The following is a 13191-nucleotide window of genomic DNA, read 5'->3' on the forward strand; positions in this document are numbered from 1 at the left end:
TGCCGGCAGTAAGTCGGACACGTTTCCGGTGAGGGTTGGACTCCGCCAAGGCTGCCCTTTGTCACCGATTCTGTTCATAACTTTTATGGACCTTCGAAGTTGTTTCTGGTTTTCTACAAACATTTGAACTTTGGACTTTATGATCGACCACTTCAGCGCTCAAACATTAACCTAAAATGTTTGTCGAAATCAACTCAAAAACAAAAAAAAAACAAGTGTTTTGATCCAATATTGGTATCATGCATCGACCCGATATTTAAAAAAAAGAAGAAAAAAAGGTAGTCCTGCAGCGGGTTTACTTGTGCAAAGTAATTGAAGTCGTTTACAAAAGTAAGGCTGTAGCAGCTACACAACAGCTAAGCACGCAATAGCACACGAGGTAATAATCATTGAACAATAAAATGGGACATTTGTCAACATAAATAAGTATCAAATAATTCAAGTTACATATTACTCACACATACAAAGTCTCCAAGGCAGTACTAAAAGTATCCAGTAACAAACGTGTCCGCATTATTCAACTTATGAGCCTAACTTCATGAATTATCAAACACAAATAATTACCACTCCACCTCAACTTAAAGAACAAAGTAACGCGGCCAAAAAAAAAAAAAAGGATTGACTTTGTGCGGTGTCGAGGAGATTTACACTGGGAATAAAAGTATTACACCTGAAATATATTTTTATATTTGTGTTCAGTGCAGTTATTTTATTGTCGGTATGCCATCTTTTTATTCCTTCACCTAATTCATGCAATCACAGTATATTGAAGGTCTAGTTTTCACCAAGTACTACAGTGGCATAGTAGGCCTAAGTATTTATTAAAAACAAGGGCGTGGTTTAATTTTTTTAGCAAGTATATTTGATCTTCTTGGCCACTGTAACATCACACACACTTTGAACAGTCACACCGTGTTTAGTGGTACCAGTACCAGTTTGAAAAGGACTGGTCTACGAGCCTAACCTGAAGACTCTAGTCAGATTGAATTGAGCCTCTCATTGCTAAACAAATATCTTCGATTTTAGGGCGAACCCAAAGCCTAACCCCCCAGATCTAGACCTTAACTCCAATCCTAACTTTGATCAAAACCCTGAACCTCGCCCAACGCTATTCTGAAGAAAATGTATAGCAAGAAAATCATGGAAGGTTTTTATTATGGGCCTGCTCATTCGAATATTTCTTGTTCATAGAAAATGTGGACATTTTACCATAAAAAAAGGTTTAAAAAAACAGAAAGCCAAGTAAGTAGGAGTACAAAACAACACAATCATATTTTAGACATGAAATATTTACATATGAAAGCAGGAAGTCGCTTTGGCACGTCTGACGTCACAACAACTGTGAACAAAGGAACTTTTTGGTGATCGCATCTTAATTTTCTAAGAAGTATCAGACTCGCGCTGAAATGTTGGAGAACAAAATGACCGCCAGATGTCAAGCTTGAGGGGAAAAGATTAATTTGATCAGAATAAAGTTGGGCTGACAAATTGTCTTTATTTATGTGGGAAAAATGTGCAAATATATAAAGTTCACAATTCAAGTAAAAATTTGTGAGAACAAAGTCCTGCAAGTCAAAATTTGGGAGAGCAAAGTCCTGCAAGTCAAAATTTAGGAGAGAACAAAGTCCTGCAAGGTAAAATTTGTGAGAAAGTAAAAATTTGTGAGAACAAAGCCCTGCAAGTCAAAATATGTCAGAATAAAATCCTGCAAGTCAAAATTTGTGAGAACAAAGTTCTGCAAGTCAAAATTTAGGAGAGAACAAAGTCCTGCAAGGTAAAATTAGTGAGAAAGTCAAAATTTAAGAAAAAAAAGTCCTACAAGTCAAAATTTGAGAAGTCCTGCAAGTCAAAATATGTGAGGTCAAAGTCCTGCAAGTCAAAATTTGGGAGAGCAAAGTCCTGCAAGTTAAGAACAAAGTCCTGCCAGTCAAGATTTGTGAGAACAAAGTCCTACAAGTCAAAATTTGTGAGAAAGTAACATTTGTGAGAACAAAGTCCTGCAAGTCAAAATATGTCAGAATAAAATCCTGCAAGTCAAAATTTGTGAGAACAAAGTCCTGCAAGTCAAAATTTAGGAGAGAACAAAGTCCTGCAAAGTAAAATTTGTGAGAAAGTCAAAATTTAAGAAAAAAAAGTCCTACAAGTCAAAATTTGAGAAGTCCTGCAAATCAAAATATGTGAGGTCAAAGTCCTGCAAGTCAAAATTTGTGAGAAAGTCAAAATTTGTGAGAACAAAGTCCTGCAAGTCAAAATTTAGGAGAGAACAAAGTCCTGCAAGGTAAAATTTGTGAGAAAGTAAAAATTTAAGAAAACAAAGTCCTATAAGTCAAAATTTGAGAAAACAAAGTCCTGCAAGTCAAAATTTGAGTGAACAAAGTCCTGCAAGTCAAAATTTGAGAGAACTAAGTACTGCAAGTCAAAATTTGTTCTAGTCCTGCAAGTCAAAATTTGTGAGAACAAAGTCCTTCAAGTCAAAAGTTGTGAGAACAAAGTACTGCAAGTCAACATTTGTTCTAGTCCTGCAATTCAAAAATTGTGAGAACAAAGTCCTGCAAGTCAAAATTTGAGAAAACAAAGTACTGCAAGTAAAATTTGTTCTAGTCCTGCAAGTCAAAATTTGTCAGAACAAAGTCCTACAAGTCAAAATTTAGGATAGAACAAAGTCCTGTAAATCAAAATTAGTGGAAGTTCTGGTGTCAAATCCTGTGGGAGTTGAGGCCAATCTGACAGGTGGGAGAAAATTGGTTCCAGATTGTGTCAGATGTGGACAAAGGCTAGAACTCTACTGTAGTTCTCTGTGGACTATGAACATTCTGAACTTTTGCAACCATAAAAAAACAAACCTGGTGCACAAGTCTCTGCAGCTTGTTAAGATGTCAGAAGGAAACGGTTGAAATCAAGACACCAATTTGACGGTTTGTAGACTGGTTGGTTGAGGATTGTGGCAGACCAGGACTCAAAGAATATAGTTTGGTCACTTGACACCAGAACCTGGTGTGCACGTGTCTGGAACTTAACTGTAGAGGTTTGTTTTGGATGGTAACAGATGTGTACATAGGCCAGGACTAACTCCAGTTCGGTCCCTTGCTAAGGAGCATTCCCACCAAATCTGTTCTAGAAGTGTCTGGAACTAATCTGATTAAAAATATTTAGGAACTGCTCCAACAGGCACATAAGTGTCTGGAACTAATCTGGTTAATGAAGTTGAAGGACAGTCAACATTACTACCAGAACTGACCCAGGTTCTGGTGTAAACCTGACTGGTTGTAGAGGTTTGTTTAGGATGGTAACAGACTTGGACACAGGCCAGGACTAATCCAGTTGTTCGGTTTACTGACTAAGAAACATTCTCACCAGAACTGGTGGAGGTTAGTTAAGGATCGTGGTTGACATGGATACAGATCTGGACTCCCTAAGCAGAACTGCTCAGTTGGCCCACATATAAGTCTCTGGAACTTGAACAATAGGAAAGTTTTAGTGCCCGTAAGATCGGAGTCAGACAAAACGTTGATTCATGCGCTAGAAGTCCTGTTGAACTTTGTTAAGGCTGAAGGTGTAGAAGGTTGAAGAAGCACCAGGGACTCAGACCAAGGTCAGTAGTTCTCTTGGACATCACAACCAAGCATGCGGGTTGGCGATGACTCTGTCCGCAGGAAGATCTTTCACAGGCAAGTCCTTTTTGTCTCCGCTTTTGGGATCGGGGCTTTGAGGCGATTCCGGAGGAGGTTGGTACAAGACGCTGGCCAGCAAGAAGAAGACGGTGCCCAAAACCTGTCGAGGGCGAACACGCCAGGTTGATCAGGTTCAGTACTCCGTTCCGTCTACAACCTACTCACCTTATAGATGACGCCGGCAATTAGCATGTAGTGGCTCATGGCCGAGTTCTGGTAGAGGTAGCAAGAACCTGGATCTCCACACTGGTCCTGCCACAAGAGGCAGGAGACATCGATCATGGAGCCGAAAGCGATGGGACCCGGAATGCTGCCTGTGAGGGAACAGCCACTGACGGATTACCAATCGTTATGAAACTAGGACATTTAAAGCAATGTGAGTGAGGATTGTGGCGGACCAGGACTACAATTGTCCACTAAAGGTCAGCTTACTTACCATTGATCACATTCTGACATTGAAAAGTTTGAATTTAACTTAAAAACAACATCATTTATGTGGGACCAATAGTTAAACTTAACCATAATAATAACAATAACATTCTGAGTCTTAATTACAATTATGGGAAAAAAGATGGTGTCAGGTCAACCAAACTGACTAAATCTTTAAAAAAAAATTACATTAACGACAAAATACCATACCATACCATACCAACTTTATTTATAAAGCCCTTTAAAAACAAGCACAGTTGAAAAACAAAGGGCTGTACACCACAAAGAAATAGAGGCAAAGGACAGACTAAAAAATAACATTTAAAACAGAAATAAAAATACACAATTAAAAAGCAAATATAAATTACCCTAAGAACAGTTTGTTAGATAAAAACAGTTTAAAAGTTAAAGACAGTTCAAAAAGTTAAAAGCTAAAAACAGTTCAAAGTCTCATGCTGGGTTAAAAGCCAGTGAATAAAAATGGGTTTTAAGAAGGGTCTTGAAAATAGCCAAAGAAGGGGCCTGTCTCACATGGAGAGGGAGATCGTTCCAGAGTTTGGGACCCGCAACAGAGAAAGCTCTGTCCCCTCTGAGCTTGCGCTTTGTTTTGGGTACCTCCAGGATCAGCTGATCAGCTGACCTGAGGGACCGGGTGGGGGCATACAGATGGAGCAGCTCAGAGAGGTAAGGTGGGGCAAGACCACGTAAGGATTTAAAAACGAGTAAGATAATCTTAAAATGGACTCTAAAAGACACAGGCAGCCAGTGGAGGGAGGCTAAAACAGGAGTACCGTATTTTCCGCACTATAAGGCGCACCGGATTATTAGCCGCACCTTCAATGAATTACATATTTCATAACTTTGTCCACCAATAAGCCGCCCCGGATTATAAGCCGCGCCTACGCTGCGCTAAAGGGAATGTCAAAAAAACAGTCAGATAGTTCAGTCAAACTTTAATAATATATTGAAAACCAGCGTTCTAACAACTCTGTCCCAAAATGTACGCAAATGTGCAATCACAAACATAGTAAAATTCAAAATGGTGTAGAGCAATAGCAACATAATGTTGCTCGAACGTTAATGTCACAACACACAAAATAAACATAGCGCTCACCTTCTGAAGTTATTCTTCATTCGTAAATCCTTCGAATTCTTCGTCTTCGGTGTCCGAATTGAAAAGTTGCGCAAGCGTGGGATCCAAAAATGGCCGGCTCCGTCTCGTCGAAGTCATCGGATTCAGTGTCGCTGTTGTTGTGCAGCAGTTCTGTGAATCCTGCCTTCCGGAAAGCTCGGACCACAGTTGTGACCGAAATATCTGCCCAGGCATTTACGATCCACTGGCAAATGTTGGCGTATGTCGTCCGGCGCTGTCTGCCCGTCTTAGTGAAGGTGTGTTCGCCTTCGGAGCTGTGTGAAAAAAGCCACCCGGCCTCTTCGCGTAAACTTCCCTTAACCACTCGCTCATCTTTTCTTCATCCATCCATCCCTTCGAGTTAGCTTTTATGATGACGCCGGCTGGAAAGGTCTCTTTTGGCAAGGTCTTCCTTTTGAATATCACCATGGGTGGAAGTTAGCATGGCAAGCTAGAACCACAGTGAAGGATGACTTCTCATTCCCTGTGGTGCGAATATTCACCGTACGTGCTCCCGTTCCACAGTGCGGTTCACAGGAATATCAGTTGCTGTGAAATACGGTAGTAATCCGTGTGCGGATGGAGAGATTGCGTCTTTTTATGAACCGGATCCTTGTCGCTTAGTAGGAGCCATTTTGTGGTCTTTACAGATGTAAACAGGAAATGAAACGTACGGTGATATCCGCGCGTTTTTTCTTCTTCTTCCGGGGGCGGGTGGTAGCTTACAGTAGAAGAAGAAGCGCTTCCTGTTCTATGGGGGCGGGTGCTTTCCTTGGCGGTTGCTTGCGTAGAAGAAGAAGCGCTTCCTGTTCTACCGGGAAAAAAGATGGCGGCTGTTTACCGAAGTTGCGAGATCGAAACTTTATGAAAATGAATCGTAATAAAGCGCACCGGGTTATAAGGCGCACTGTCAGCTTTTGAGAAAAATTGTGGTTTTTAGGTGCGCCTTATAGTGCGGAAAATACGGTAATGTGCTCTCTTTTTCTTGTGTTAGTTAAAAGTCGGGCAGCTGCATTTTGGACCAGCTGCAGACGTGAGAGGGAGGACTGACTAATTCCAAAATATAAAGAGTTACAGTAATCCAGCCGAGATGTAGTAAAGGCATGGATTACTGTCTCTAACTGTTGCCTAGAAAGAAGGTTTTTAACCTTGGCCAGCTGACGTAAATAAAAAAAGCTGGCTTTCACCACTGTGCCAATCTGACGCTCCAATTTAAAATCACAGTCAATACGAAAGCCCAGGTTGGTGACCATGGGCTTAACGTGCAAAGCCAAAGGGCCAAAGTCAACAGGGGGGAGCTCACAGGTACCACTAGGTCCAAACACTATTACTTCTGTCTTCTTTTCATTAAAATTTAAGAAGTTTAGGGCCATCCAGGCCTTGATATCCTCAAGACAGGCAAGTAATGGCTGTATTGAAGAGGCATGATTTCTCTTTAATGGAAAATACATTTGTGTGTCATCGGCATAACAATGAAAAGAAATATCATGCTTTCTTAGGATTGAGCCCAGGGGAAGTAAATAAATAGAAAAGAGAAGTGGTCCCAAAACTGAGCCTTGTGGGACCCCACATGTCAAGGGAGCAACGGAGGATTCAGATCCAGCAACATTCACAGAGAAGGTCCTGTTAGTCAAATAGGACTTCAGCCAACTCAAAGCAGTACCACAGATGCCCACTTGATGCTGCAGGCGTCTAATTAAAATATTATGGTCCACCGTATCAAATGCTGCTGTTAGATCCAGTAAAACTAAAATGACATGATCACCTAAATCTGTTGCTCGAAGGATGTCATTAAAAACCCTTAATAAAGCTGACTCGGTACTATGGAGGGGTTTAAACCCAGACTGAAAGACTTCTAAAATATCACAGTCCTCTAAAAAAGTGTTTAACTGGGTAAAAACAATCTTCTCCAAAATCTTTGAGAGGAAAGACAGCTTAGAAATGGGTCTAAAATGGGCTAAAACTGAACTCTCCAGACCAGGTTTCTTTAAAAGCGGTTGAACCACGGCGTGTTTAAAACTGGTAGGAACTACTCCAGAAAACAGACTGCTATTTAAAATATTAAGAACAGGCTGCCCTATGCAAGAAAACACTTCATTAAAAAAGGTAGGAGGGACAGCATCATGGGGGGAACCTGAGGGCTTCATATGATGAGTTAACTCTTGTAACTGCCGCAGAGTCACTTGCTCAAACTGATTAAAAACAGTAGAGTAGTTAAAGGGGACAGAAGGGTCAGAGGTCGGAACAGAAATGAGAGCCCTTGTTGTGGCAATCTTATCAATAAAATACTCTAAAAAGGCATTACACAATTCAGAGGAGGGTTCCAAACATGTAGGCTGAGGGGCATTAAGAACAGAGTCAATGGTTTTGAATAAAACACGAGGGTCAAGACTATTTGAGGCAATAATGTTTGCCAAATGTTCTCTTTTTGCCTCTTTTACTGTGCTCTGATATCCATGCCAACAGTCTTTTAAAATCTGGAGTGACACCTGAAGCTTGTCCTTCTTCCACCTGCGTTCAGCTTTGCGGCACTCACGTCTGATCGCACGTGTTCTCTCATTAAACCAGGGTTCTGATTTAGTTTTAGCCTTTTTGATTTTTAAAGGAGCCACTGAGTTCAAGGCAGTCTTACAGGTGGAGTCAAACAATGCATTGAGTTTCTCAGTGTCAGAAAAAACAGAGTCAGAGTGTAAAAAAACCTGGTTAAAAGCAATAATAAACTGACCAGCAGTGGAAGGGTTAAAAACTCGACAGAGACGCGCAGGAGCGCGCGCTCCAGCTGTCAGGCGGTTAAAACTGGCCTCAAATATGACAGGCATATGGTCTGAAAGCACATTGTCACAAATGTCCAAGTTAAACACAGGCAGACCATATGAGAGGACAAGATCAAGCGTGTGACCACGTCCGTGTGTGGGGCCAGACACAAACTGTGTCAAATTAAAAGAGTCAATAAGGTTTAAAAAATCCTTCACCAGTGGTTTGTCGGGACAACATACATGGATATTAAAATCTCCAACAATGAGGACACGATCATAGCGGGGCATAATTCCTGCTAAAAAGTCCGAAAAGTCATTGATGAAGTCCTTATTGTATTTGGGCGGGCGGTAAATCAGCGCGACACACCTCAAATAAAGTCATTTCAAAGCTGGCGAAAAATGACGAAGGAAAGCATTGTTTACATTTAAAGTCATTTTTGTAAAGTGTCGCCGTTCCTCCTCCACGGCCTGAGGTACGAGGAGAGTTAAAATAGCAACAGTCTGCGGGGAGAAGTTCTGAGAAGACACTGGACTCACCGGCACCGAGCCACGTCTCAGTTAAGCACAGGAAGTCCAGACAGCGTGACTCGAAGAAATCCCTGAGTGGAAACGTTTTGTTCGCCACTGATCTGGCGTTTACCAGACCAATTCTGGCAGGAGATGAGGCCGGCGTCGCAGCACACCGGGAATCCCGGCACAGCAACTTCAAATTCGAAGGATTCACCCCACGTTGGCGGCACCGGGCTGCGCAGGTGCGGCGCATCCAGGGTCTCTCATCGGGGCCGATTTCCGGTACAGGGTAACCCGATGGATCCACGGAGGGCCAGAAAGCAACAAGGGAACCGCTTAATCCATTTCCCGTCCGGGCAGCGCTGGAAGAGCACGCCAACAGCACTCTCTGCTTTACCCGGCGGCCACCACGGGTGCCGCGGCGACGCTTCCGCGGAAACCTCAGGGCTGGAAACCGGAAGAGGTGAGCTGGTATTCCTGACAGCAACGGGGGAAGGTCATTTGGACCACCATAATCCAAAGAAATGTTATTTTTGATCGTTGGTCGAAAAACCAACAATTCTTGGCGATCATACACCAGCAGAGACTCAAACTGTTTAGTGCAGAAGGACAAAATCAACAAAAACTGAAACCAGACTGAGAGCGGTAGACGGCCAGCCACACACGACGGCGCCATCTTGTTTAGTAGATCAATACAGTCTAAATTAGAGGAAAACACAAATAAGCCACGTGAGCTCTGGAAAATTCTCAACAACCAGCTTCCTGGTTGCAGCCAGAAACTTAAAACCAGACTCACCAACATCAGCATCAAGGAGGGTGACTCCCTCATTACTGACAAAATGGAGGTAGCAAGCAGACTTAACGCCTTTTTCACCAGCATAGCCGCAACTCTTGTCAACAAGCTGTCCCACCACTCTGGTCGCTTTGGTGTAGAACACATTAAAGCCTTCTACAGAAAGCTAGGAGTATCCAACAATGAATTCAAATTAGAAATGGTCACAGCTGATGAGGTGTTTAAAAAATTGAGCCGGCTCCACCCAAACAAGGCCACCGGCCTTGACAATATCCCCTCCAGATTCCTCAGGGACTCTGCCTCCATCATTGCCTCGATCATCATGCACATAATAAACCTATCAATTACACAAATACCAAAAGATTTTAAGATAGCAAGAGTAACTCCCCTCTTTAAAAAAGGAAGCAAATTGGAACCTGGCAACTACAGACCTGTTTCTATTCTCAGTTCCATTTCGAAAGTAATGGAGAAAATAGTTTATGAACAGGTCGATAGTTACCTTGCCACTAATAAACTCATGTACAAATTCCAATCCGTCTTCAGAACTAACCACTCCACTGACACATGCCTTCTCTATCTGACCGACCACATCAAACATGAGGTGGACGCGGGCAAATACTGCGGCATGGTCATGCTGGACTTTCAGAAGGCCTTTGACACCGTTAACCACGCTATACTGTTGGATAAGCTCAGAGCAAACGGATTTAACAAAACCTCATCGAGCTGGATGCAATCTTACTTGGAGGGGAGGGAACAGGTGGTAGAGGTGAACGGCACCGTGTCCCCCCCCCCCTCTCAGTGAGCTGTGGAGTCCCCCAAGGCAGTATATTGGGGCCTTTACTGTTCCTAATATACATAAACGACTTGTCATCGGCACGCGACTGTGAATTGTTCTTGTTTGCGGATGACTCAGCCCTGCTGGTATCAGACAAGGACAAGTCACAGGTGGAGAAAATCCTCAGTGCTGAATTCTGTAGAACTTGCACCTGGCTCGCTGACAACAAGCTATCCATACACTTGGGTAAAACGGAATCCATCCTACTTGGGTCCCACATCAACCTTAAGAAAGTCAATGATTCACTATAAAATGGATGGTTTGCAAATTACCTCACAAGTAGAACTCAGGCTGTTCAGATAGAAGGTTCCTCCTCGGACGTACTGCAAGTGAAAAAGGGTGTCCCTCAAGGTTCTGTGTTGGGCCCCTTATTATTCACTATTTACATAAATAATCTTGGACAGAATATTCCGAACTCAACTTTCCATTTCTATGCTGATGATACTGTCATATACTGCACAGCACCCATTCTTGCTGAGGCTTTTAAATATCTACAACATGCATTTGACAGAGTACAAGAACAACTTTGCTATCTTCAACTGGTTTTAAATGCAGAGAAAACAAAGTGTATGCTCTTTACCACATCAAAAACTGTAAGATCATCACTGTGTGAGAACATTTTAACAAGAAATGGGCAACAAATTATGTTAGTATCTGCTTTTAAATATTTAGGATGTTTAATTGATGACCACTTGAGTTTTAAGGAGCACATTCAGTATGTTGTAAAAAAACGGAAACTTTTACTGGGATTTTATTATAGAAACAAGTCTTGCTTTTCTTTTACTGTGAAACAGAAATTGGTGGAAACAACCTTTTTACCTGTTATTGACTATGGAGATGTGTTGTACATGAATGCTACTGTTGCTTGTCTCCACAAGCTGGATAGTGTGTACCACGGGGCACTGAGATTCATCACCAACTGCGCTCCCCTTACTCACCATTGTGTGTTATACTCAATGGTTAACTGGACATCTTTATGTGCTGGACGCCTCAATCATTGGTATGTTTTCATCTACAAAACCATTCTGGGTATCACTCCATCTTATCTGTCTTGTCTTTTAACAAAGAAACAAGGAAGTCACAATCTTCGTTCAATGAATGTTCTGCAATTTGTCGTCCCCAAAGTAAGAACTGAACTGGGCAAGAAAGCATTTAGGTTTTCAGCACCGAAGGCTTGGAATAACCTACAATCGAACATTAAACTTCAAACCCTAGTTACGTTGAAAGAGTTTAAAGCTTCTGTGAAAGGATTGCAGTCTACCTTGTCCGTATGCACATGTGTCATGTGAGCAAGTTTTAATGTTGTAAATGTGATGTTTTATGTATTTGTTTACTGTTTTTAATGTAACCTTGCTGCTGCCCTCTTGGCCAGGTCTCCCTTGGAAAAGAGATCTTTGATCTCAATGGGATTTTACCTGGTTAAATAAAGGCTAATAAAACATAAAAAAAAAAATAAAAAAATAAAAAATAAAAAATAATAAATTAAAAAAATAAATAAATAAATAAAATAAAAGTGGGTGACATTGTTATCACCAGGAAAGATGAGGTCACCTACCTAGGTTCCATTCTAGTGGCTAATCTTTCCTGTGAAAAAATGGCAACCAAGGTAATCAAAAAGGTCAACCAACAAACAAGATTTCTGTATAGAATCTCCTCTCTGGTCAACAAAAGCACCATGAGGATTCTGTCGGGAACTCTCGTTCAACCCTTTTTCGATTACACATGCACCTCCTGGTACCCTAGCACCTCCAAAACCCTCAAATCTAAACTCCAAACATCCCAGAACAAGCTAGTCAAATTACTTCTAGACCTCCACCCCAGATCCCACCTCACTCTTACCCACTTCTCCAAAGTGGGCTGGCTCAGGGTGGAGGACAGAGTAAAACAACTTGCACTGAGCCTAGTCTATAAAATCCGCTACACCTCCCTGATACCGAAGTACATGTCAAAGTACTTCCTTAACGTAAATGACCGCCATAACCACAACACCAGGGGGAGCTCCACTAACCGCGTTAAACCCAGATTCCGAACTAACAAAGGTCTTAACTCATTCTCTTTCTATGCCACATCAATGTGGAATGTGCTCCCAACAGGTATAAAAAAAAGTGCATCTCAATCCTCCTTCAAAACCACAATAAAAGTTCACCTCCAGGCAGCTACAACCCTAAACTAACACCCTCCCCGGATTGTTAATAATCAAATGCAGATACTTTTTCTTATGCCTTCTGATCGATCTCTCTCTCTCTCTCTCTCTCTCTCTCTCTCTCTCTCTCTGCCCACTACTTGCTGTCCATATCCTACCAAGTCAGACCTACACTGTTCCAATATCCATTTCTCTGTTCTCAATTGTTGATGACTGATGATAACAACAAATATAAACGGAATACAATGATTTGCAAATCATTTTCAACCCATATTCAGTTGAATATGCTACAAAGACAACATATTTGATGTTCAAACTGATAAACATTTTTATTTTTTTGCAAATAATCATTAACTTTAGAATTTGATGTCAGCAACACGTGACAAAGAAGTTGGGAAAGGTGGCAATAAATACTGATAAAGTTGAGGAATGCTCATCAAACACTTATTTGGAACATCCCACAGGTGTGCAGGCTAATTGGGAACAAGTGGGTGCCATGATTGGGTATAAAAACAGCTTCCCAAAAAATGCTCAGTTTTTCACAAGAAAGGATGGGGCGAGGTACACCCCTTTGTCCACAATTGCGTGAGCAAATAGTCAAACAGTTTAAGAACAACGTTTCTCAAAGTGCAATTGCAAGAAATTTAGGGATTTCAACATCTACGGTCCATAATATCATCAAAAGGTTCAGAGAATCTGGAGAAATCACTCCACGTAAGCGGCATGGCCGGAAACCAACATTGAATGATCGTGACCTTCGATCCCTCAGACGGCACTGTTTCAAAAACCAACATCAATCTCTAAAGGATATCACCACATGGGCTCAGGAACACGTCAGAAAACCACTGTCACTAAATACAGTTCGTCGCTACATCTGTAAGTGCAAGTTAAAGCTCAACTATGCAAAGCGAAAGCCATTTAT

At 41.7% G+C, this 13191-nt stretch overlaps 1 protein-coding gene across 2 annotated transcripts in view; it reads right to left on the reverse strand.

Moving 5' to 3' along the window:
• Positions 1–1975: 1975 nt before the first annotated feature.
• Positions 1976–13191, reverse strand: part of slco4a1 (solute carrier organic anion transporter family, member 4A1) — an 80024-nt gene continuing 68808 nt past the window's right edge. For both annotated transcript variants that reach the window (XM_061985538.2, XM_061985537.2), the window contains exons 11-12: positions 3837–3985; positions 1976–3771 (exon numbers count right to left, since the gene is read on the reverse strand). In XM_061985538.2, coding sequence (XP_061841522.2) covers positions 3613–3771; positions 3837–3985 — 308 coding nt within the window. In that variant the 3' untranslated portion in view covers positions 1976–3612. The remainder of the gene's footprint in view (positions 3772–3836; positions 3986–13191) is intronic.

The sequence above is a fragment of the Nerophis lumbriciformis genome, linkage group LG23 (assembly GCF_033978685.3).
Source record: "Nerophis lumbriciformis linkage group LG23, RoL_Nlum_v2.1, whole genome shotgun sequence".
Classification (NCBI taxonomy): domain Eukaryota; kingdom Metazoa; phylum Chordata; class Actinopteri; order Syngnathiformes; family Syngnathidae; genus Nerophis; species Nerophis lumbriciformis.